Raw genomic sequence first — 26666 nt, forward strand, 5'->3', positions numbered from 1 at the left:
CAGGCAGTTATTATTGCGACAGCTTTACTAATAACTCTGTGTTCCGTGTACTCACAACTGTACATCTACTTTTGCCAATGCCATACATATGTGGTTTATTGTATATGTAATTTTACATATTATATAACATTATTTATTTTAAAAATACTACTAAATGGTACTTTCCACCTTTTTGACAAGCAAGACACTGTTCTAGGAGCTTAGGATAAATCAATAAACAAAGCAGGTAAAGGCCCCTGCTCCTGAGGGGGGTTTTATTTTAGAAAAGGGACAAATAATAAGCATGATGAAAAATTAAATTACATAATTTGTCAAATGATAATAAATGCTATTTAAAAAAGAAAAACAGGCTAGGGTAAAGCGGATACGAGTGTGAAAGATGAAAATGCTGGAGAAGTCCGGAGAGGACCTACTGAGAAGGCAACAAGTAAACAAAAGTACTGGACAAAGATGATGACGGTAAGAGTACTTGTGAAACAAGAACATTCATAGTTAAAATTCACTAGTATCTCTGATACTTAGAAAAAGTATTCGCATCTCTGAGGCAGGAGGAAGAAACAAAAACATTGTAAAGTCACTGAAGTTAGTAGTATAGGTCAATGCAACAATAAAAATCAAGTTATCCAGTAAGGAATATAAATCTTTAAAAATAAAACAAAATTCCGTACCTTTTCATTTCCCCCACCACCTTTTACACTTCTCATATTGAACTTTTTTACTTCCTCTTTCACTTCTTCCATGTAAGCATCTAATGGATCTAACTCCTCACCCTCCATTTCATTTCCTTCCTTTTCAGCTTCTGCAGGATCATCTTCATCATCTAAAATATTAGAATACACTTTCTTTGTACATGGTTCAAAGCAAATACTTTACAATCAGTCCGCACCCCACAATTCTCTCACTATCCACTCTCCTTTCCAGTTAACCCCAGTACACTGCAGTTCCAGTATACCTGAAAGTCTTTTAAGCCACGCGTGTATTAGTTCTGAATAAAATAAATAAATTACAAATTATTAAACAGAAGCAAAAAAATGAATCCCTCAAGAGAATGCATTTTTCTGTTACCTATACACACTATTCACGAACTTGAAGAATACAATATTGTTTCCAACCAGCAAAGCAAACAAAGCCCTGAATGAGTCCATATAGCTCATCTCAAAGGACTTACTAAGTTGTACTTTTATCAGGCACAACTGGAGGTGTTTAATTGCAATAAAATGTTAAATTAAAAAAAAAAATACCATGTTAGCAAAAAATAAAAATGAATTCCCATGACATAATATAGAACTGTACACTTGAAACCCATATAATTTTATTAACCAGCCCTGGCTGGTGTGGCTCAGTGGATTGAGCACCAGACTGCAAACCAAAGGGTCGCCAGTTTGATTCCCAGTGTAGGACACATGCCTGGGTTGCAGGCCAGGTCCTCAGCAGGGGGCAAGCGAAATGCAATCACACACTGATGTTTCTCTCCTTCTTTCTCCCTCTCTTCCCCTCTCTAAAAATAAATAAAACTTTAAAAAAAAATTTTATTAACCAACATCACCCCAATAAATTCAATTTAAAAAATGAATCTCCAGTGTTCAATCTTTTTTTAATATGTATTCTTTTTACTTTTTTTTTTTTAAGAGAGAGAAATATCATTTGTTTCTCCACTTATTCATGCATTCATTGTTGACTCCTGTATGTGCCCTGACCAGGCACTGAATCCAGAACCCTGGCATTTCAGGACGAGGCTCTAATCAACTGAGCTACCTGGCCAGGACCCCAGTATCAAATCTCACAATTACACTACTAGAAAGCAAACTAAAAACTTTTGTCTGCCAACTGTAAGTTTAATTATTGTCTTTTAAAAGATTTTATTTATTTTTAGAGAGAGGGGAAGGAAGAAAGAAAAAAGGGTAAGAAACATCCATATGCAAGAGAAACATTGATTGCCCTGCCTCCTCTCACACGCCCTCAACTGCGGACCTGGCCCACAACCCAGGCATGTGCCCCGACTGGGAGTCAAACCAGCAACCCTTCGGTTCGCAGGCCAGTGCTCAATCCACTGAGCCACACCAGACAGGGCTAATTATTTTCTTTCAATTACCTTTCTTTAAAGCACAGAAAGAAAAAATAGTAACATTCTTAATTCAAGACAATTTAATCTTTTTACACAACTAAGACATCATCACCAGTTAAAGATACAACCACTAGAAAGTATAGAAACCACCTATGTAAACCACTCCTAGGGAACTTACAGTGGAAATGAAAAATTCACAGGACTTTTCTCAGAAAATGAAGCAGAATGCCATTTTCCTACAAAATTCCACATTGTTCCTTTACTAAAAAGTCAAAATCAGGTAGGAGGGAAAATGTTTCTGTTGTAAATCATAAAAACTCAGAGGACAGACCTGAAAACATGCCCTTCCTTTACTCTCATTATTAACATTCTTATTCGTAGTAAAAACTAAAAAGCCATTTACGGGCGTGCTCTCCCTCCTGGGAGCATGCCCACGCCTACCCCCCCTGCCAGGCACAGCCCCTTTGGCCTTCTCTCTCCTAAGCCCCAAAGGCCCTTCTTCTGCATCTGACTTGTTTCCTGAGCCTACACAGCCCAGCTGGCTCACTTCTGACCTCTGTAACTTCCTAAATAAACTTTCTCTTATAATTTGGGGAAGGAAAAAAAAAAGCTATTTACTCACTATGCCCATAAGCACCCAACTCTCCACTCTAAAGTAAAATCAATGATCCTTTATCAACACTACAACATAAATTTAACATAAATATTGGAAGGGGTATTTAAAACCTCCATGTGAACCAAGCAACTCCAGTTCTAGGTATATGCCCAAAAGAACGGAAAGCAGGGACTCAAAGAGATGCTCTCACACCAATAATATGCACAGCAGCATTGTTCACAACAGCCAAAAGGGATAATCAACCCACTTTTAACAGAGGAACAGGTAAACAAAATGTGACGTGTATTGTGTGTGTGTAAAACATCTATAAGTATTATTAAGCCATAAAAAGGAATGGCATTCTGATAGATGCTGAAACACGGATGAATCTTGAAGACATTATGCTAAGTGGAACAAAAGGGCAACTATTTTATGATTCCACTTTTCTGAGGTACTTAGAATACGCAAATTCATAGAGGTGGAAAGCAGAATGGAAGTTCTCAGGGATGGGGGTAGGAGGCAAGACAGGGAATTATTGCTTAATGGGTACAGAATTTCTATTTGGGATGAAGAAAAAGTTCTGAAAATGAACAGTGGTGATGGTTGTACTGTGAATGTACTTAATGCCATGAATTACATACTTAAAAATGGTTAAAATGGTAAACATTATATTGTATATACTTTTCCACAATAAGACAAATTGGTAAAAATATCAATAATAAAATTTGTAATTCTAGAATATTCTACATGAAGTGATAATAGGCTATTAGTCTAACAAGTGAACATACCATCATCATCTTCTAAACTCCATTTTTTCCCTTGTTTCATCTCTTCGATTTCCTTTTTCAGTTCCCCTATGTTCTCCATGGCCTTTTTGCGTTGTTCTTCTCGCCATTTTTCTACCCTTTCTTTCCGCTTTCTCATTTCTTCTTCCAGCTTATTTTGGTCAAAGTTCTTGGGGGAAAAGACAGGAAAACAGGGATTAACCATTTTACCCTAAATTATGTTCCAAATATTTTCTCCAAAGTATAAGAAAAAGGAAATAAATATATGTATAAACAAACTCCTACATTTAGACCAGATTAACACAACATATCTTTTAAATATATCCATGAACACACCCACAAAATGAAATCATAAAAAAGCATCTTCGACTAAGAAAGCAAAAAGACAGATTTCAAACACCTTAAACTAAGCTCATTTTAGTTACAAGCAATGTGCTCACATGAATTCAATTTCTTCCTCAAAGTAGAAACTACCTGACTTACCAAGCGAAGTTCCCTAGTTATTAGTTAGTCTCAATTTTAAACCCTCTGCCAGGGGTGTCCAACCTGTGCCCTGCGGGGCGCATGCGGCCCAGGACGGCTATGAAGTGGGCCAACACAAAATGGTCAATCTACTTAAAACATTTTAAGATGTTTTTGTGATTACATGCGACAATGTATTTAATGTACGGCCCAAGACGATCCTTCTTCCAGTGTGGCCCAGAGACTTGAAAAGGTTAGATACCCCTCTCTTCCAAGATTGCTTCCATGAAAAGCAATTTTCTATTAGTAAGTAAATAACAGCTATTTATCAACATGCTAAGAGTAGTGGGAGAAAAAAGGTGTCAACTGTAACACTAATAAAAAAATAAAAGTTTTGGTGTTTTAGGCTTTCAGGTCTAAGTTTCCTAGAAACAACCATTCTAAAGCCATTGTCAAGATTATTAATAATACTCGTAAGAGGAGACAGCAAATCATTTTCATGGCCATACAAGACTTAAGGATTAAGCATTATATAAATCAAAATTTTACATGTTACAATTATCGATAGGTATGGAAATACACATGTAAAGAACAGGCAAAGAAAGTATTACAAAATAGTAATAGTGTGGCATTTTGGGAACATGGGATTACAGGGAATTATTTCTGACTTCCCAACTATCGTATAATATGATTGTATAATGCTTATATTTTAAAAATAAATTTAGCCCTGACCAGTGTGGCTCGGTTGAGCGTCATCCTGCAAAGCAGAAGGCGGCTGGTTAGATTCCCAGCCAGGGCACATGCCTGGGTTGTGGCTTGGACCCCCCACTGGGGAGTGTGTGAGAGGCAACTGATAAATGTTTCTCTCCCATTTTCTCTCTCCTTTCCCTATCCTCTAAAAATAAATATTTAAAATCTTTAAAAATAAAGAACAGAAAGACATGCAACTCAAAATGATACCAATTACCTCCAATTACATTGGTAAAAATTAAAATTTCAGATTTTCACGTTGGCAAGGATGGAAACAGACATTTTCATATGTCTATATCTTAAGAAAATGTATACAACTTTGATGGTAATTTGACAAATTTACCTTATGCTATATTCACAAAAGACATATCTGAGAATTAATGCACTGTTGTTTATAACTGCAGGCTAGAAACAACCTAAATATCCATCAAAGGTAATCTTTCTACTTTTTCCAACAGAACACTATGAAGATATTAAAAAAACTAATGAGCTATATCTATGTATACAGCTATAGAAAGATCTCCAATACATAACCAACAGCAGCAAGGTATTCCATTTCTAAGAGAGTGAGTATACTGCTGTGTATGATCCTTAAGAGCTTATATACTGATAAAATAATTTATAATTTAAAAACAAAAGCACCCTGGCTGGTGTGGTTCAGTGGATTGAGTGCCAGTCTGTGAACCAAAGGGTTGCCGGTCTGATTCCCAGTCAGGGCACATGCCTGGGTTACAGGCCGGGTCCCCAGCTGGGGTCATGCAAGGGGCAACCAATCCACGTATCTCTCACACACTGATGTTTCTCTTCTTCTCTTTCTCCCTCCCCTTCCCCCTCTGTCTAAAAATAAATAAGATCTAAAAATTAAAAATAAAAGCAAAATGCAAAACAGTGTATATGGTATAATCATAGTTTGTAAAATGTATATTGATAAGCAACTTTTTCCAGAAAAAATTTTTTTCATGGACACTATTAATTTTGTCTGTTTATCTTACATATGTTATTTATTTAAAAAATATATATATAACAGTAAAAAACTAAGAATTTGTCATGAAATAAACAAGTCTGAATCATATGATAATTGATGTTAGTAAACATACGCCGGCATCTTTTTCTTTTTCATCCTCCTTGTCATCTTTGTCTTTTTTCTTCTCTTTTGAACTTTCTCCACTATCTGTTTTCTCTCTGGATCTAGACCTTCTAAAAAAGGGAGAAAGATACATTATCTATTTGTGCATGGAAACATTCGTTTTAAAATAACGTTACAGACTTTTACTTTACTTTTTAAGTAAGAAATAAACTTCCAATAGTCAACTTCATTGTCATATTCCACGAATAAACACCTTGGAAATATAATGAAAAATTAACACTATGACTCCAATTACAAATATTATTAAATATTGGGAAATTCACCCAAGTAAAAGTGGACATATATAAAAATCACAAATTTTAAATAGGAAGGATAAAATTTAACAAATGGAGAAACATACCAAGCCATTAATAGTCTGTAAGATAATTTTCATATGTAGTAATATTTAAAATCCCAGTATGTTTGTATGTTGACCCTACTTATGGTACCTTAAAATGAATTAAATTTGATTTTGATGTAATCAAACTGATTGATCCTTTTCCCCATTTTGATCAGTGATTTTTAAAGTATCTAAACTTGGCTGTAAAAAAAGGAAATTTTACCCTTTGCAACAGCATAGCTAGACCTGGAGAGTATTATGCTAAATGAAATAAGCCAGTCAGAGAAAGACAAATACCATATGACCTCATTCATATGTGGAATCTAATGAATAAACTAAATAAGCAAAATCAAAATAGGGACAAGACTCATACAGAGAAGGCAGGCTGACAGGTGTCAGAAGTAAGGAGAGCCTTGAGGAGAGTGAGGGCATCGAGGAAAGAAAAAAGGAAGGGAAGAGAAGGGAAGGGGAAGGGAGGGAAAAAGAAAAAGAAAAGGAAAAGGAAAAGCAAAAGCAAAAGCAAAAGCAAATGCAAACGCAAAAGCAAAAGCAAAAACGTGTGGACACAGTCCACAATGTGGTGACTGCCAGGAGGCGGGGGGGGGCGGGAGGAGGTGGAGGAGCCTCGGGGGATAAACGGCAGTGGAAGGGGACTTGACTTAGGGTAGCGAACACTCAATACAACATACAGATGATGTGCGGTGGAGCTGTGCAACAAAAACCTGTATCACTTTGCCAATCAATGTCACCCCAATAAATTCAATAAAAAGCAAAAAAAATAAAGTAGTCAAAAATCCTTCAGATATCATGAAAATACCCAGAAATAAATAAGATATTCTCTAGTATAAACTTCTAAAAGGTTGATAGTTTTCCCATTTGTCTTTAATCTGCATGGAAATGCTTTTTGTGTACAAAATGAGGTAGGAAGTCCAAACTCATCACAGGGTACCAAACGTCCCCAGCACCATTTACTGCACCGGTAACTTGTTCTCACTGATCATGTCACCGGTGTCATGTATCAAAAGACCAATTATGAGTGGAGCTGCCTCTGGGCTCTTTCTATGGTTCCACTAATCTGTCTAACCCTACACTAAAACCACACTATCTTAATTGCTACAACTTTATTATGACAAGTGTTGGCATCTTATTCTTCAAGAGTGTTAATGCCCTTGGCATATCCAATTTTATCAATTTTATAATCAGTTTGTCAAATACTTTTCTATTCAGGTCTGTTAATAACTTTTAAACAAGAACATGTTAGAAGTTAATAAAATGCTTTTCCTGAATCTACAAATAACCATGCCTTTTCTCCTTTAATCTTATTACTATAGAATATTACACTGATTTTCTAATGTTAACAATCTTCCATTCCTGGGATAAATCCAACCGGTTCATGATTGTTATCTTTTTTATATACTGTTGGATTCAGGATGCTAATCTTTATATTCAGATTGAATAGAGACTAATTTTCTTTTCTCATACTGCCCTTGTCAAGTTTTAATATCAATGTTCTTCTCAGTTCATAAATAAATTTTTCTTAAATCTTTGTTCATCAAAACTATCATTACAGAGTATAACAACAAGCCAGAGTAAGAAAGTATATTTGCCACCCATATAACGTACAAAAAAACAACTATCCAGGATATTTAAAAACAAAACCAAAAACTTCCCACAAATCCATGTTTACAGAGAGAACCCAGTAAGAAAACAAGCAAAAGATGTGACCAGGTACTTCAGAAAAAGAGGCGAGTTAGCCCCAGCTGGTGCGGCTCAGTGGACTGAGTGCTGGCCTGCCAACCAAAAGGTTGCCAGTTCAATTCCCAGTTCAGGGTACATGCCTGGGTTGCAGGCCAGATCCCCAGTTGGAGGCGTGCAAGAGGCAACCACACATCAATGTTTCTCTCCCCCCTTTTTCTCCCTCCCTTTCCCTTTCTATAAATAAATAAATGAAATCTTTTTAAAGAAAGAGAAGAGAGTCAAGTGACCAATAAACATGTGCAAGTTCAGCCTCATCAGTAATCAGGGAAATGCAAATTAAAACCACAATGGTATTGGTATTACATGTCTTCTCAATTAACAAAATTTTAAAGGACTGACAATACCAAATATTGTCAAGAGTATGAAGCAACACAATTTTCATACACTGATTGTGGGAGTATAATTAGTAATAATCTTTGGAAAGCATTTAGGATCACCTAGTAAAGATAAAGCTATGTTTATTCTACAACCACACAATTTTACTCTTAGATCTACACCCTAGGAAAACTCATGTACATGTCTACTAGTATTACATACACAAATGTTGACAATAGCCCACCAGTTAAAACAACCCAAACATCTATCTCAGTAGAATGGATAAACAGTTGTATATTAGTGTTCAGCAATGAAAAGGTACTACTGTTATAAGCAATAAAGATGAGTCTCAAATAACATTTAGCAAAGACATAAAATACAAGACTCATTCACGTAAAGATGAAAAATACGGCCCTAGCTGGTGCTGCTCAGTGGACTGATCGCACGGGTACATACCTGGGCTGCGGGCCAGGTTCCCAGTAAGTCGCGTGCAAGAAGCAACCACATACTGATATTTCTCTCTCCCTTTCTCCCTCCCCTCCCCTATGTCTAAAAATAAATAAATAAAATCTTTAAAAACAGATAAAAAATACGTTAAGTCTATACTGTTTTTCCAGATACAAATGTAGGTGGTAAAACTATAAAGAAACACAGAGAAATTACTAGCACAAAAGTCAGAACTGGTTTTAACCAAGGAAAGAGAGCTGGGTTACAGGCGGGCTGTGGAAGGCTTCTGGGCATACTGACAATGTTCTATTTCTTGATCTTGGTGGTGGTTACGTGGATGCTGCTTTATAATTATTTAATAAACTGCATGTTTATATTTTATTCACTTTTATGAATTTTTATATATATACTTTTTAAATTTAAAATAACCCCAGTGGGCTTTATCACACTGACCTTGGTAAAATAAAAATAAAATTTTCAAAGTAAAATAAATGACATGGGAAAAATACTTATGACTAATATAAATACTATACAGAAAAGAGATGAGAGACCATATATCAACTATTCTATGACACCACTTTAGAAATAATAATAGGCAAAAAACGAACCACTGACAAGAGAAATGTAAAGAATGAACATATTATGTCTAACAGACATAATTCAAATTGAAACAAGTACGTTTAAATTACACAAAGTTCACCCATTCTTGAACAGCAATTCAGCAATGCATGAGTTCATTATTTCTCAACATCAGAAAAACTAAGAAAACAATTTCAGAAGAAAAAAACATAGTTCCAGCAGAGATATTTGTAAACTATATTTCTAACAGTTATTAAATAAGGGAAAAAATGCATTATGAGTGAAGGAAAAGGGCAGGCAGTTCTGAGCCTGCATGACAGATGCAGCCCAATGATAACATTACCTATTGTCAGCTTTCTTGCTTTTATTGCCGGGACTGGAGGATCGGGATCGCCGGCCCCGGCTTCTGCTCTTTGAGCGTCTCCTGTCTCGACTTCGAGATCGTCTTCGCTCTCGACTTCTGTCCCTCTCTCTACTTCTGGAACGCCTGAAAAAGGGACACTTTTCATATATTCTGTGATCAAGTGCAACTATTTCAATTAACTATCATACCAGCTAAATAGGGAACAGTAATGCCAATTCTTACAAGTGATCACTGAAAAAATGAGGATACTAATTTCAAAATGTTTACCGAAAAACATTAGCTAATCTGTAATAACAGCCCGTAATATAGAAAACGTGAATTTCAAAAACAGCCTAAAGCGAAGTATAAGGATAGACAAAAACAGGGCTGTGGGGAGATCACAGAAATGAAGACGAGAAGACAAGAATATCTATCCTGATGCTGCAACTAATTAGTGACAGGGCATAAAGCAGAACAGCTCTCTGGGTCTGTTTCCTCATCTGCAAAATACAGAGAGTTCACGAAATAATCTCACAATCCTTCTTGCTCTAAAATCTTGTGATTCTACTTTCATATTAAAAAAGTCAAGGAACCAAATCTTAAATGAACAATTTCACTTAATAAGTTCTTGACTGAACTGTATGACACTGTTCCTGGAACCACATAACATAAAAATGAGTAAGTCAGCACCATCTACATTGTCAAGGGTTAATATTTTCCCTGAGTATTATGTAATACCTTTGCATTCTCTCCTAATGTGTGAAAAAGATAAAGTCAAAAGTTCTTTCTGTGATCAGTTCACAGCAACTGTACAACCTTGTCTTCTTTCCTATTTTAATGAGAAACTGTATTGGAAAAATTTTAGTGTGGGGAGATTATTTTTATTTAAAAACTGTTTTTCACCCCCAGGAAGGGAGAAAGGTGCAATGAATGGCTGCTTGACTGGAATATGTACTCAAGTAAAATAAAAAATTGACTGTTTGCTTATTTAATTTATTGACCTTACAGAAAGATAGAGAGAGGGAGAGAAACATCAATCTGTTGTTTAACTTACGCATTCACCAGCTGATTTTCCTATGTGCCCTGACCAGGAATCGCAACCACAACCTTGACCTGTGAGGACATCACTCTAACCAACTTGGCTACCAGGCGAGAGGCAGATGTTCTTTCATTTAAATCTAAAACAGCCCCACCCTGGCCAGTGTTGCTTGGTTCGGGCATCTTCCTGTGCACCACAGGGTGGCGGGTTCAATTCCTAGTCAGGGCACATACATAAGTTGCCAGTTCAATCCCCAGTCGGCCGGCAAATGAGAGAAAACTGATGGATGTCTCTCTCTCACATCAATGTTTCTCTCTCCCCCTGCCTCTCCACCACTCTCTCTGAAATCAATGAGCATGTCCTCTGGTGAGGATTAAAAAATATATAAAATAGATCTTTCCCCCCATCTGGACAAATCAACAAATGAGGGCATGGATGGGTGGGGCAACAAATCAATGTTTCTCCATTTCTCTCTTTTTCTTTCTCTCCCCACACTTCTCTCTTTCTCTCCCCCTCTTTTCTCTCTCTCCCCTCCTGCTCTCTCTTTACCCTCTATGTATGGTATAATGCCCTGGAACATTCCTACAGAATGGCAACCATCTGTATCACACAACCAACAAACACATGTTGCCCTGGCTGGATAGCTCAGTTGGTTAGAGCATCCTCCTGATACGTCAAGGTTGCAGGTTCAATCTTCAGTCAGAGCACATGCAAGAATCAACCAATGAAAGCATAAATAAGTGGAACAACAAATCGGTATCTCAATCCCCCCTACTTCCTCCACTCACTGGAATCAATTTTAAAAAATTAAAAAACAACAACAAAAAAAATAGTTCTTTAAAACAGTCTCAAAAAGCCCTGGTTGGTGTGGCTCAATTGGTGGAGCATCGTCCTGCAAGGCAAAGGATTACCGGTTTGATTCCCCGTCAGGACACATGCCTGGGTCGTGCACCCAGCCCTCTCTCCCTCTCTCTTAAAATAAATACATAAAATCCTTACAAATAAATAAATAAATAAATAAATTTAAAAGTAAAATAAAAGAGTCCCAAAAAGTAATCAGGACCTGGAGATGGCTCTGTCCCGTCTCCTTCTGTCAGCTTTAGTGGTTTCTCTGAAGATGGCAGACAGCTCTCTTCGGACAGAGTTAGAATAGAATCCCATTGATGGCCTATTATTGCCTTACCTTTTGCTTCTTTTTTTAACCTATCCCAGGGTGGCTTTCAATGGTTTTCTCTGAATTACAGAAAATAAAACCCAAGTTTCCAAACTTAAAATACTGTGTGAGAGCCTTTGTTCTGGATCAACAATTTTCAACCAGTGTGCTGCAAGAATGTTTAAAACATGTAATACCTGACTATTTTAGTCAGGGTCACTGACCGCTTTTCCCTTAGACTGTCCTACCTTGAACCATAAATATACTGGTCATATAGTAGAGTTGCATCTTATTGGTCACGCTGCATAGTAAGATTTAGACTGACTGGTTAATTCTTGGTACCAGAAATGCTTATATACAAGTTTTTTTTAAAAAGTCACTTTGGCCCTGGCTGGTGTGGCTCCGTGGACTGAGTGCCAGTCTGTAACCAAAAGGTCGCCAATTCAATTCGTGGTCAGGGCACACGCCTGGTTTGCGGGCCAGGTCCCTGTTTGGGGGCATGCGAAAGGCAACTAACTAATGTTTCTCTTGCACACTGATGTTTCTTTCCCTTTTTCTCTCTCCCTTCCCCCTCTCTGAAATTAAATAAAATCTTTTAAAAAACAAAATAAAAAGTCACTTTGAAGCAAAGTGGGTAGGTAATTACTATTTTTATTGTAAATCAATCAAAATTATACATATTTTTGGTCAGATTACAAAAAAAATTTCTTTTAACTGTGCCGCAGAATTTTAGTCATTAGTTTATATATGCCATGAGATGAAAAAGGTTGAAAAATCACTGTTCTAGGCAAATCATTTCTGGACATAATCAAACAACCTAAAATTAAAACAGAGGGTCTGCAAAGGGGCCGCTAAATTCTAGTCCAAAACACACTTCTGAAGGAACCTGATTTAGCTAAGAAGGCTCAATTTATCACGGACCCTTTGGAGATTAACGTCCTTACCTTAGACGCTTCCTGTCCCTTGACCGGGATCTTCTTTTATCCCTGCTGCGAGATCGCTCTCTCCTTCTGTCTCTATCTCTACTCCTAGACCGTCTGTCATCTCCACGTTTACTTCTTTTGTCTGAAGGTGAGCGACTTCGAGATCGGCTGCCAGAGCGTCCCCGCGATGCCGATCGCTTCCGATAGTGCCTAGACCATTAAGTTAAAGGTTAAGGTTAGCGGATACAATTACCTTCTACTATATCTTACTTATTACATTTTTCAAAAAAATCTCGGCAGATAAACACTGAAAGAACTTTTTATTCATTTGTTTTTAAATTAGGGGGAAAGAGTGAACCCTTCTACTATAGCACATGTAGAAGGGGATAAATTATCTCAAAAGCGCAGCAAGGGGTGTAAACAAAACAAACCAAGCCCCAAGCAGCTTACACTCAATAAAGACATGACAATCCTGGCAGGGTAACTCAGTTTGTTAGAGCACAATCCGGATATGGCAAGATTGGGGGTTCAATCCCTGGTCAGGGCAATACAAGAATCAACCAATGAATGCATAACTGAGTGGAACAACTAATCCATGTTTCTCTCTCTCTCTCTCTAAAATCAACTAAAAAATTTTTTTAAGCAAGACATGACAGACAAGTAGAAAACCAAATATACAAAACGCCATGTGGTGCTATGGAGAAAAAACAGATCGGAGAAAAAGGGAGAACACAGGAAGTACACTTCGCTATTTTATACTAGGGCAGCGTGAGAAACAAAAATTACAGTCCATACTCAATCGCAACATAAAGATTAGCCTACCGAATTCTACAACATATAAAAAAGATGATACAATCATGAACCAGTCCAGGGACTCGAACCGGCCGATGGTAGTCCGGGGGAACCCTGTACCCGTCGCGGGCCCAAGTCAGCCACTCCCCCGAGGTCCCCAAGCCCCTCCAGTGGCCTAGGGCAGAGATGAGCCCACGTGGGTCCGCGCGGGGCCTGGCCCCCCGGCCGCCTCAACTCCCGCCTCTTGCCCCGACTCCAAGGAAGCCGCTAGCCCGCTCGCAGCACTGCCTCACCGTGACTCCCGGCCCATGCTGCAGGCCACGGGAAAGCGGCGGCCTTCGGGACGATGTGCAGAAGGCCCGGACAAAGGAGGAGGCCACGCTACACTCGGCTCGCTGGGAGAGAAGCAGCACTAACTGGTGGCAGCAGCTACAGCGGTGGAAGCCATCCGAATGCAGCCAACGAAAACAGGACGTGTTGGCGCCGTCGGCAGAAGGAAGGAAAGGCGCGCCGGAAGCGGCTGCCTCTTCACAGCGCCCCCTATCGGCTGGAGGCCGCACAGCTCCGATCGCGCTGAAAGAAGTGTCTTGGCCGGATTTTTCCTGCACCGCGGCCGGAGACCCCTGGCTGAGCCTAGGAGAGTCTTTCCTGCAAGAGCCACTCGGGTGCCAAATGCCTCCCCGAGCTCTCCTAGGACTGGTACTGATGTCTGCCTTAATCTGCGCCGAGTGATGCTACAAGCATCTCCATTCACTTTCATTCATTTATACATTCATTCATTCATTCATTCATTCATTAGCATATTGTTTTGTAGCGGGCGTGTGCTGAATCCCGGGGAGTTTACAGTTTAGTGAGGCATTACATTACTAAAACACAAGCAGATGTAATAAAACAGGAAGGGATTCCACCATCGGAGACAGGTTCAGAAAACGAGTTCCCCGAGGACGTGACTTTTGAGGTGGAAACTTGAAGGCTAAGTAAGGAGTTAACTTGATGGAGAAGAGGAGGGAGACCTTAAAAAAAAAACAAAACGCAAAATTATAATGGTTCTCAACGTTGCCTGTGCTTGAAAGTTTAAAAAACAAAAACAAAAACGGACGCGTGTATGCCCTCCCCATATTGATTTCATCGGTCTAGAGTGCTTCCTGTGCATTGGGAATTTTCAAGTTTCTCAGGTAATTCTTAAGTACAGTCAAGGCTGAGAAGACTCGCCCAGGGCGAGGAACACCGATATGTTATTTCAGCATAAAGCTGTAATGGAGCTGGGGAGAGGCTCTCGCATTTCCGTACTTTCATAGTGTTTTTCTTACACCTAAGGATGATAGAAAAGGTATGTCTTGATTGTTGTGACCATGGAGTGAATGTATACATTTATCAAAATTCATTGAACTGTTCGAAAGTTGATGGATTTTACTTTATGTAAATTTTACATCAATGCATTTGATTTTTAGAAAAATGCAACTGAGTTAAAGCTCTAAGACGAATTTTGCTCTTCCGTGGCTTACCACTCACCTGTAGCGACAGGGCAGTCCAAGCCAAGGGTAAGGAAGGCCTGTGCTAGTATGTGACAAGAATGGACACCGGTATGGGTCAGGTATCAAAGGCACTGTAAATTGTTTCTGGGCTGAAGTTAAGGCATGTGGGTTTCAGTCAAAAAGAAATAGGAAACCACTAGTGACAAATAGTGAAGATACTGAGAGGTGTTCAAATTCTAGACATATTATTCCAGAGGCATCTCTCCAAACACTGACTGTTAAATTAGATGTAAACTGTGAGGGAAATGGAGAAATAAAGATACTCCCTGGTTTTGAACAGAACTACTATGGATTGTAGTGAATTTGTGGAGATGAGAAATGCATTACATTAGCAGATTTGGTGGGGAAAGGAGAGAAAATCAGTGGTTTTGTTTCAGTGACGTAATGTTCGAGATGCCTACTATATATCCAGAAAGAGATAATGGCTAATGTGGAGATATATGAGTTTGAAGTTCAAAGGAGAAATAGAGACTGGAGGGATAAGGGTCATAAGCATTTTATACAATGTATAATAACACATATTTGAGCAATGACTAGATAAGGCCATGCAGAAGTTAATGTTACAACTTAGTTTTTTTTAAAGATTTTATTTATTTATTTTTTGAGAAACGGGGAAGGAAGGAGAGAGGGAGAGAAATAATGTGCGGCTGCCTCTTGTGCGTCCCCAACCAGGGACCTGGCCTGCAATCCAGGCATGTGCCCTGACTGGGAATCAAACCAGCGACCCTTTGGTTCACAGATAGGCACTCAATCCACTGAGCCACACCAGCCAGGTCTTTTAAACAGATTTTTAAAATCACATATTCTTTTTAAGTGAAAAAACTAAGACTTGGGAAACAAATTTAATCCTAGCTCACGAATCTTTTTGGAATCTAAGCTGACACCAAAACCCAGGCACCTAATACCCTGACCAGAGCTCTTAACTCCCCTTTAAGAGAACATGTTCAAGTGACAATTCTGACTGGCTTTTTATGCCCACATTATATTTATGGAAAGTCTGCTGCACATCTATGTCCCAAAAGCAGCAGCTTTTATTAGCACAGTTGAAAAAAGTATAGGAAGACATCATTTTATTGCACTTTGCTTCACTGCACTTCAGTTTTTTACAAATTGAAGGTTTGTGGCAGCACTGTGTCAAGCAAGTGTATTGGTGGCACTTTCCAAGACTCAGGTGATGCTTTGCATTTTTTAGTTGTAACTTTTTTTTATTGGCCTTCTCCTGCCTTTGGAGTCAAAATGAAACATTTGGCTCTTCTCAGGTCTCCAGCCTGCTGGCTTTCAGACCCCGCCTTACACCATCCGCTCCGCTCTCCTGAGCCTCAAGCTTGCTGACTGCAGATCTTCATTACCCTCAGCCCCATAATCTCAAAAGCCAATTCCTTGTAACAAATATATCATCTGCCTAAAATGTATGTTTGCTTATACATCAATAGTGACAACTGATGGTCCTTGGCGCCAATTCAACACCAACAGGAATCCCCAGTTTGGGATGCAGTGAAGGAGGAAACTTCACTTAGTGCCAACAGCTCAACATTCATAGAGTAGGGCTGTGAAAACGGCACCGCTGTGGGACCGCTCAGTGGTGCTGTACAGCACCATGGCCCGAGGCTGCCCAGGGCCTGGCCACCCTTCTGCTCCCAGCTCTGCTCTTGCTCCGCCCCCACTGCACTGGTCTACACCGCTCTGCTCCAGCCCAGCATCTTTGGTGTTTCAACTCCACAGGGAGGAATGCAGTCTTCAGCCTTTGGTGGAAAGTGCACTCCTATAAAGTATTTTTTAATTCAGGTACGTACAGTGTTTTGTAGACATGCTATTGTACACTTACTGTAGTATAATCCTAACTTTTATGTGCACTGGGAAACCAAAAAATTCATGTGATGCACTTTACAGATACTCATTTTACCATGGTAGGCTGGAACCAGACATGCAGTATGTCCAAGGGAGGCCTGTAATTATAGTCCATTATGTCTCCACTACATCACTTTTAGTAAACTACCCTGGCTTCCAAAGCAGATTTTTATTCTAATTAACCCAGTTCTGAATATCTCACAACCTTATTGCTATTTTTAGTACCAACTGTAATGCACATCCATTTATACAACTAGTCAGACTAAAAAGCTACTGATCAAAGATGTTGCCTTTCAACAACCATCCTGCTCATTCTAGTTTTAACCCATATACATTTCAAGTCCCTGAAATATCCAAAGACAATTTTCTTTTTAATTATTCCAAACACTAAGAAATATTTATTTGTTTGCTACTACTCAACATGCTTAAAGACACAGGAACTTACTTTTGTTTTTGAAATGAATTTGATAATGATCTCTAATTACTAAAACTTTGCTTGTGTCAATTGGCTAAATGGAGCCCTTTTTCTTTTGAAGAACCAAAAAAAGTAAACATGCCATTGAATTAGACCACTAATGTCTTCCCAGAGGCTAGGAGGCAGGGAAAAGGGGACAAATCAAGGATGCTTTCCAATCAATACTATATTCATTATGGAATCAGGAAAAAGTATATGCTTGAAATCTTATCCTAAGTCAGAGGACTAGACTTAAATTATCCTTATTCTCCCTTATTTTGATTCAAAATAAAGTGACAAAAATCAAGACTTTGTGAGTAATTAAAAAAAAGGATATGCTTTTAATATCACAAGGATTAATCAAATAGATCATACAAAAATCTGTAAGGAAATGTAATACCAAGCGATATAACACTTATGTTTCATACTCTTTTAATACAAACCTTCCAAATATAACAGTATTACCAAGTTAGTTGAAGGGATATTTATGCTATAGTTGTATACCTGTTAGTTCTTCACATCCCATTTTTATATCTAATCATTCTAGCCTAGTTTGCTTAAAAAAACATACTTCTGAAAATTGAAAACTCTAAAGTGAAAAATTCCAATTTTGAGATGGGTAAGAAGAAATTTTTAATAAATAAAAATTAAAATAAAGATTTCACAAATACCTTCTAATATCACATGTATGAATCTTAATCCTTTCTCCCATTACAATATTTGCACTGGAGTAAGAATTAAGATACTGATTCAACAAGAAAAGATACAATTGGCTACCTTATTCAGCCCTTATAAATTAAAATGTGCAGATTTAACATTAGACAGTTTAGCTTCTTTCATTTTATTTTTAAGATGGCTCCATTTCTCAGGACAGAACAACATAAATACAAGATGCAGTTGCCAATTACAAGGGGCTGGCTGAGACCATGTTCCTCTGCTCCTCTCAAAACACTAGCTCAGTCCCCAAGAGAAGAATTACAAATCTGAAAATTTAGGGAAAAGTGTAGACTAGAGATTCTAATTAAACAAGAAAGCAGTTGATCACATTGGTGCTCTATTCTTCTGTATTAATACAAACTCAACCCTTTTAAATCAGGGAAACTACCATTCCATTCCTAATGAAGTAGTTTTACAACTCCTACAAAGTAAAAGTATTACATAAAGGTGTAAACCAATATGCTGCCTTTAGAGACAGTGCAATATAGAAGAGAAATTGGCTTTCTGTAAGCTTCTCCTTCTAAATTCTGCAGGCTTCATGGTACATCAGAGCCCCAGTACTCAAGCAGTTCATGGCAAAGGATAAAAGTGAAAAAGTAGACACAGAGATCTGTGAAAACTTCGCCCATTTTGCTGTAGGTATCCATCGATCGGTTTATCACTTCAGCAGGAATTCCAGACAACAGAAGTGCAGCTGTTAGTACTGTTGTTTTTATCTTCTTTTCACCCTGTACAGAGAAAGGCAAATAAATCTTACAGCTTTCAGAAGGTAACTTCAACTCTATAAAAACATTACCAGCACTATTTTTGCCTAACATTTCAAAACTGTTATTGAAGTTTCAAAATATCAATCAATATTATCAATAAACATTTACTGAACATATATAAAGTAGCAAACTACTAAGCAGTAGGGAAAAAGACCCCATTCTTGCTATCAAAAGATATATATATATATACACACAACAGCACATGAGAAAAACAGGAAAAACATTACTAGATAGGCCATAAGTAAGTGCTCAATAAATGACATGGATAATGCATGGCATAGCAGCTCAAAGGAAATAGAAATCACCCCTGGGTTTTATGTATAAATAAAGCGCAGGAAAGGATTTCAGGGGAAGGTGGAATTAAAAACAGGCCTTCAAGTATCAGCAGGACTTAGATGGGCAGAAGTGAGAGGAAAAATCTTAATGAAAGTTAAGTCTCATGACAAAAAGTCAGAGTAATAGGTGTACTGCAGGGCAGTGAGTTATTTTCTGAAAGAATCATGGCAACATTCTGTAGAGCCCTAATTTCCATGCAAAGCAATTCACACTAGATTATACATGCAGTAGAAGGATATCACCGAATATTTATTTCCTAATTTTCTAGTTTTGTTTTCTAAGAGATTCAAGGCTAAATTTTCATTTACTTTTCTGATTTGATGTCACTAAATCCAGTCACATGATCCAAAAATTTTAATAATATAAAAAGCTCTTTTACCCGAGAAATCAAAGCCTATGCCCACAGAAAGATTCACACAAGAAAATTCTTTGCTGCTCTAGTCATAATAATCAAAAATTGGAAACAACCACGAAGTCTATCTCAGATTAGACAAATAAATGGATGTATTCATACAATGAACTATTACTTGGCAAAAACAAGGGGATGGGGAATAAATTACTAATACATTCAACAACATGAATGATTATCAAAACTACTATGCAGAGCAAAAGAAGCCTTATGCAAAAATGTATGTATAAAAATGTTCCATTTATATGAAGTACTAAAAAAGAAAACTATGGTGGGAAAAAGAAAACCTGACCTTCAGAGTATAGAAGCTGGGGCTGCCTGGAAAGGACGTGATGGAATTCCCTGTTGGATTTCATAGGCTAGACAGAAGTCATTAAACGGTATACTAAAGACTTGAGCAATTCACCTTACGAAATTTTTACCATAAAGAAAAGAAAAAGAACCATAAATACACACTAAATTGTAATGATCTGTAAGCCAAAATGTACAGGGGTAAAATATATTGATGTCTACACCTACAACATATGTACTTTGCAATAAAAAAAAAAGATGTATTAAAAATGGATAGACCTGGCTGGTGTGGCTCAGTGGACTGAGTGCCAGCCTGTGAATCAAAGGTTTGATTCCCAGTCAGGCCGCATGCCTGGGTTGTGGGCTAGGTCCACAGTAGGGGGTGCGGCGCCTAAGAGGCCAACACACAGCGATGTTTCTCTACCTCTCTTCTTCCCTTCCCCTCTCTCTAAAAATAAATAAATAAAATCTTTAAAAAAAATGGATAGAAAATTTGGCAGATATGCAATAAATGTATTGAAATGTTAATTACAGAATCTAGGTTAAATATAAATGGATGTTCCTCGCACAATTCTTTCAACTTTTCTGTGTTTAAAAACTATTTGGGAGGGAGGTATGAGAGGGATAAATGGTAATGGAAAAAAAAAATAGAAAATTTTTTTAACACTATAACAAAATGTTTTGAGAGAAAAGAATAAGCAGTCTCCCTTCCTTCTCTGTCCTCCATTCGTCCAGTAGCCTACATACTCATGCACTATTGTTAGAAGTTTTATGTAATATTTTCCCAGTTCATACTTATATAAGCAAAATCAAATACCTATATTTCCTTCCCTTTTACAAAAAAAAAAAAGTGTAATGTAGATCCTATTTTGTATTTTGATTTCTTCTATTAATATTTCTTGGCAGACTTACCTCTATCAGTACATGAAGAGCTTCTGAATGGATAGACCATAATTTTCTTTTCAGATTTAATCTTTACTGTATTTTTTCCCATTACCATTTGGTCCCCTTATAACCTCCTACACCCAGCCATAATTTTTTTAACTAGTCGCTAACTAGTGGACATTTAGGTTTTTCCCAAACTTTTGTTATTGCAAAACTACAAATGTTTTGAGGGTAAATTTCTAAACAAATGCTTTTATTAAAATTATACTTTGGAGCATCTACGATTTTGCTCCCTGGTATATGTTGTCAGTTTGACTCCAATAAGCTCTTTTTTCTTTTTAAACAATTTTTTAAAAGATTTTATTTATTTATTTTTAGAGAAAGGGGGAAGGAGGGAGAGACAGAGAAACATCATTGCGTGGTTGCCTCTCATGCATCCCCCAACTGGTAACCAAGGCAACCCAGGCATGTGCCCTGAATGGGAATTGAACTGGCAACCCTTGAGTTTGCAGGCCAGTGTGCAATCTGCTGAGCCACACCAGCCAGAGCTCAAATAAGCTCTTACAAAAAAAATGTTTTTAACTTATACTTTTGGAAACGGTCAATAAATATACATTTGGCCCTGACCAGTGTGGCTCAGTTGGTTGGGTGTCATTCCACAAAGTGAAATATCAGAATTCACAAATCTTGGTCAGGGCACATGCCTGGGTTGCATGTTCAGTCCCAGGTTGGAGCGTATATGAGAGACAACCAATTGATGATTCTCTTTCACATTGATGTTTCTCTCTCTCTCTTCCCCTTTCTCTAAAAATAAACAATCTTAAAGAACAAAAAACCCTTTAAAATAAATAAATATACATCTGTATCATCAAAAAATGTTTAATTAAAAATAACACTTCTTTCTTTTACTCTTTTTACTTTGTGTATTTGACCATTCGGCCCCTTAACAATATAAATGTTTCAAATCCATAAAAAACATACAAGATCTATCAGCGCATTACAAATCACTAAGCAAATAACCAAGTGGCCATTTCTCAGCAAAAAATTTATACAAAACTCAATTATACAAGTAGAATTATCATCTACGCCAGGTAAGCCAAGTCCCATAAACTGTACATAATCTGCAGTCAAGTAGCCCAGGTAAACACTGACACTCCCCATGATTCTGTTCTGCAGTTCTGGCCCAGTATTTCTTGCAAATATCAGGCCCCTGGCATTAAAGATCAAGTGCATTGTTATTAAGGGTCCACTAAGGAAGACAGTAAGGTAATTGAACCCATTTAAAAATTAATTTCTTTTATAATAAACAAAATGAATCACTAAATCTTTACTAAGTAATTAAATTGAACACTTTTTATACATGTTTTTTCCCCAATCCATGGTGGACCAACATTTTTTAAAAATATGACAGAAATGTTATGGCAATATCCAATTGCTATAAAAGTGTTTATTCACTCTCTTTCTAAACTTAACTCATTACAAACAGAACAAAAAGTTTGGTGGCCAGTCACACTTCGAGTAACAACGATTCAAACCGTTAAGTATGACAAATTTTTGAAAAGTTCTTAAGATTGCTTAGTCATTAATCAATCTATATTCATCATTATAATTTAGGAAAAATGTAATTTACCTTGGGAAAATATTTGTATAGTCCCATGTATGCAAGTTGTAAAGTAAGAAATGGAGCAAATATGGACTGTGAAGATAGAAGATACAATTATATATTTCCAACATAATCATTCAAATCTCAATGAATCAAATTAACATCAGCTATAAATTTCAAGCAAAAAAACTGTAAAAAAAAATTCAATTTTAGCAGTTAAAGTCCTGTTTCTGCTGAAGAGTGAAGAAAATAAAGGAATTTGATTTACTAACATAAACATGACTCTTTAATGCCCTTAAAAATTTCCTCCCTTACAAAAACTTACCTTTTAAAAAACTGAGAAGTAGTCAAAGGTGACAGATGTATAATAAATACATCATGCAGTAACATCTCTCTCATCTGGAGGTAATTTACTGACAATTTGAAAACTCACATAAAAGGCCCAGTACTCAAAATAGATGCCCATACATTCCTCAAACTTTGAGGCAAGAAATTAACTGATATAACTATACCTGGCCCTCAAATGACAACCTAGTCTTATTAATGATAAAACAGCGTGGTTATCTTTCTTTTCACACAATAAAACAAAAAAGATCAAAATAGTACTTAATTTACATTTATTTCTAAAATTAAAACTATTATGAAAGGAATGAAAGAGCAAACATTACTAGATGGAAGTATAGTGAGAGCAGTGAGAAGTAACAGTTGAAAATCTGATAGCGCCTGGCTGGTATGGCTCAGTGCATTGAGCATCAGCCTGCAAACAGAAGGGTTGCCAGTTTGGTGCCTGGGGGTACATGCCGGTTGGGGGCACGCAGGAAGCAACCAATCAATGTTTCTCTCCCTCTTTTTCTCCCTCCCTTCCTCTCTCTAGAAATAAATACATAAAATCTTTAAAATATATATTAAAAAAAAAATTTGATAGCAAAGAAAACCAGAATCTGAAAAACTCACACAAAAACAGGGCACAAAAATAGGACACCTTTAAAGAATGAAAGCACAGAGCCCTTTAAGAAGAAAAAAAACCCGCTACGTATGTCACTAAATGCTGAAAGCTATGAAAAAAAAAAATCACATTTGTTCAACAGATTCTCTTTAAGAAAAAATTTACATAAAAACATTTTTAAAACCTTTTTGTATAATAATATAAACCATAATTATCTAAAAAATTTACTTATATGCCTAAAATATTATGAGCTATGCTTTTCTTCATTCTTCCACATACTGTAAAACAAAAGGACCAGTAAATCCCAACTTTCAACAAACAGCCATTGGCACATGAAGGTACAGCAAAAATGGGTGGCATTTTTTACAATACTACATTATAAAATGCTGAAATGCCTTCTGAACCATAAAAAATTTTACAGTACATCATGTTCGGGACCACATGGACTGCATTCTAATGCTTAAAATTACTTGAAGTCGTAATTAACATATAGTGTACGTAGGTACTTTACCCTTTGGATTTAGAACAAACTGCCTGGGTTTAGTCCCAGCTGTCACTTAGTAGCAGTATAACCTTGGGCAAATGAATTTAACCTTTGAGTCTTCATTCCCTCATCTATAAAACAAAGATTCAAATGATACTTAGTTCACAAGCATGAAGTTAAATGAATCAACATATGTAAATCACTTAAAATAGTACCTACATGTAGAAAGAGCTCAGCAATTTTTATTAGGCTCTGTATTTAACCAGACTACCTCCTATAACTAAGGTAAATAGCAGTTTATAACACATCTTGAAATAGCCCTGTGACTCTGGCAAATATGAAGTTAATATTGGCAATGAATTATATGAATTCATTATTATAACTATTAACACTCATTCTGATAACTAATTTACATTTTCCATTACGTTCCTTACCAAGTATTTGCAAACAAAAGCTCTGACTCCAAAGGCAAGAAGAGCGCAGCCCACCAATCTAAATATTCGGAAAGAGTCAAATTCTTCCGTTGTGTTTCCATCCTCTTGACTGGGTTTTTCACTAATCAGCTGTTTCCTTAGCTTCATCGCTTCTTCAAACCTGGAGAGGTACTGTTCTAGGCCATGGCGAGAGCCTCTCTGGACACTGTCTGCTGTCACGTCCCCTCTGCTGCGCTGCCGGAGCTCAGCGCTCACATCGTTACCGCACTCGGGTGGTTTAATGAAAGAGTCCCGCTGGTCTCCCAGCTCAGTCCCCTTTGCCTCGGCCACACCACTCTGCGGGTCAGCGGTTCCCGTACTGACCGCATCCCCCAGCACTACTCGCTTGGAAACTGAAGGAATGGTGAGGGAGTTCAGTTTATCACTGTCTTGTTGCTTTGATTTTGTTTGACTTTCTTCTTCTGAGAAAAGAAATTCAGAAGCCTTATGTATTATTATATACAAGCAAACACCCTTCCCAGTAATGTTAAAAGAACATGCCACTGAGCCAGAACTCTGAATCTAAATGAATTCAGATTCTGCCTGACACATGAATTAGTTCCTTCCTCTACACCCTCAAAATATACCACTCAGGAAAGAGTATCCCTGCAGAGGATATAAACCAGAATGTGGGGGTAAAAGCCTAGTAAACAAATGGGAAAACATAGGGAGGGAGGGAGCACGCTGCAAGCACCAAGGTTTCAGGGATAACCTATCTCTGAAGTATGGCTGTTGCATTGCCTGCTCGAGCTTATTTGGCTCAAAGTAGAAAATTATTACAGCTTTTTAAGATCTGCGTTTGAACACTGTAGCTCTGCATCCAGCGTCCCACCAGCACAGGGCGTGGCGCAGCCTCAGCTCCCGTTCCCGTTCTCCTTCCCCGGGAGGCGGGCAGCCATTAGCGGGGCGCAGGCAGCGTTAGGATGCTGTTCTAGTTTCGGACAAAACCCAACCTAAATGACAGATAACATTTTTCAAAGCACAGGAACACAATATGGATTGTGCCTCGAGCAAGGCAGTAAATACGCTGGGAAAGAATAAACATTCTGTGAATCACTCAAGGAAGACACAGTCCTCTAACTATTTTCCTAGGAGAATCTGAAATAGTCCTCTTACCTCCCTTGGTAGCTTTCGGCTGCCAACCTGAGAGCGGTCTTCAAGTTCAGAACCATTTAAGCATCTAAAGCCCCACGGGAAGGAAGTCACAGAGACCTAAGGAGCTTGCCGCCAGCGACTGAAGGCCGGCTACCAAGGGCCACGCTCAGTGGGAACCAGCACATACTAGGAACTCGGTAAATGCGCACAGAAAATACGTAAACAGTCACATTAATAGGAGTTTTAAAGAAACTCATAGCGCGCGCCCTTGGCGGGGAGAGGAGGCCCTCCCGCCGGCGTTACAGGCAGTCCCGGCCCGAGTCACACCACCCTCCGCTCTGCAGGACAGAGGCCCTCGGGCGAGCGCGCCCCACTTGTTGGGCCTCTAAGAACGGTCGCTGCAGTTTTTTAGACCTGTAGGTGACAATGCGGGGGGCACGGAACACAGACCGCGAGAGTCCCTGATCCAGGCAGAAAGGACTAGGGGTCAGGTCAGTACAGACAAGCTGCCACGGGCCGGCAGTTAGAGCCGAAGGCCAGAGAAGCAGACGCCAGGGGAGGCATCTGGCACAACAGGCAGAGCCGAGGGCCGGCGCAGACCACGCGCGCCCTCCAAGCGCGAAGGCGCGGGGGAGGAGGCAGCGCCGGCCGCCGGGAGCTGGGCACAGGGCACCACGGCGGAGGGACTCTGCAGCGAGGGCTTCGGCGGAGGGGGGACAACCTCTAGGCGAAGCCTCCTGAAAATTGAGGAGAGCGACTAGGAACGTCCGGGGGTCAAGAGAGAACTTGGCACAGAGCAGGGCTTGGTCAAAAAGGTCAGCGGGGTGGAGGAGGGAAAGGGTGATCCTGGAGACTGAGAAGGGTGGGCGGGACACTGAGGGGACAGCGGAGGTTCTCACCCGCGCCGCTCCCGGGCCTGTGGAAGCCCATGATCCGGTTGATGCGCTGTTCGGAGTTCATGAGGAGCTTTCTGCGCCGCAGCTCGGCCCGACGCTGGGAAGCCGACAGGCCTGCGCCCACGGGGGCCCCTGGCCGCTCCCCGCTGTCCGTAGCGACGGTCACCGGCTCCATCTCCCCTTCCACAATCTGGGAGTAGCAACGGTGGTACTGCCGGCCACAGCGGCGGAGCCGATGACTTCAGGCCCGACCGCAGGGCACACCTCCCCCTCTCACAGTAGACCCGCCCCGAGCGCCGCGCTGCAGACTGCGGAATAAGCACGCGCGCACTGCCCGACCGTAATGAGAAGAGGCTTGCGACGCCATTTTGAATAAGGGCAGTGCCCAAGGCGGGGTGGGGGTGGCGCCCTAACTTTATCTCCCTCGGCCGGCCCTCGCCCTTCCTCTCCCTTGC

The 26666-nt window shown here is 39.0% G+C and overlaps 2 protein-coding genes across 2 annotated transcripts in view; both read right to left on the reverse strand.

The window, feature by feature from the left end:
• DDX46 (DEAD-box helicase 46) overlaps positions 1–13868 on the reverse strand; it is a 47735-nt gene extending 33867 nt beyond the window's left edge. Inside the window, exons 1-6 of the mRNA XM_054568445.1 lie at positions 13766–13868; positions 12702–12890; positions 9566–9709; positions 5755–5854; positions 3449–3614; positions 669–820 (exon numbers count right to left, since the gene is read on the reverse strand). Of these exons, the coding sequence (XP_054424420.1) occupies positions 669–820; positions 3449–3614; positions 5755–5854; positions 9566–9709; positions 12702–12890; positions 13766–13782 (768 nt within the window). The 5' untranslated portion in view covers positions 13783–13868. The remainder of the gene's footprint in view (positions 1–668; positions 821–3448; positions 3615–5754; positions 5855–9565; positions 9710–12701; positions 12891–13765) is intronic.
• Positions 13869–17671: 3803 nt separating this feature from the next.
• Positions 17672–26486, reverse strand: CAMLG (calcium modulating ligand). Its single transcript, XM_054568446.1, has 4 exons — positions 26215–26486; positions 24182–24642; positions 22345–22410; positions 17672–18754 (listed from the first exon to the last, which is right to left on the reverse strand). The coding sequence occupies exons 1-4, from the start codon at positions 26384–26386 to the stop codon at positions 18563–18565; spliced, it is 891 nt and encodes a 296-aa protein (XP_054424421.1). The 5' UTR covers positions 26387–26486; the 3' UTR covers positions 17672–18562.
• Between the last annotated feature and the right edge of the window lie 180 nt (positions 26487–26666).

This window comes from Pteronotus mesoamericanus, unplaced genomic scaffold (genome assembly GCF_021234165.1).
Source record: "Pteronotus mesoamericanus isolate MK-2021 breed Mesoamerican mustached bat unplaced genomic scaffold, CSHL_Meso_final contig_2, whole genome shotgun sequence".
Classification (NCBI taxonomy): domain Eukaryota; kingdom Metazoa; phylum Chordata; class Mammalia; order Chiroptera; family Mormoopidae; genus Pteronotus; species Pteronotus mesoamericanus.

What these genes read in the sequence shown, in the direction of transcription:
- CAMLG (XM_054568446.1), bottom strand. Translation starts at nt 26,386, where the DNA reads ATGGAGCCGGTGACCGTCGCTACGGACAGCGGGGAGCGGCCAGGGGCC. An exon ending in CTTTTGTTTGCAAATACTTG is followed by an intron (nt 22,411 to 24,181) that starts GTAAGGAACGTA and finishes CTATCTTCACAG; the next exon opens with TCCATATTTGCTCCATTTCT. An exon ending in TATACAAATATTTTCCCAAG is followed by an intron (nt 18,755 to 22,344) that starts GTAAATTACATT and finishes TTCTCTGTACAG; the next exon opens with GGTGAAAAGAAGATAAAAAC.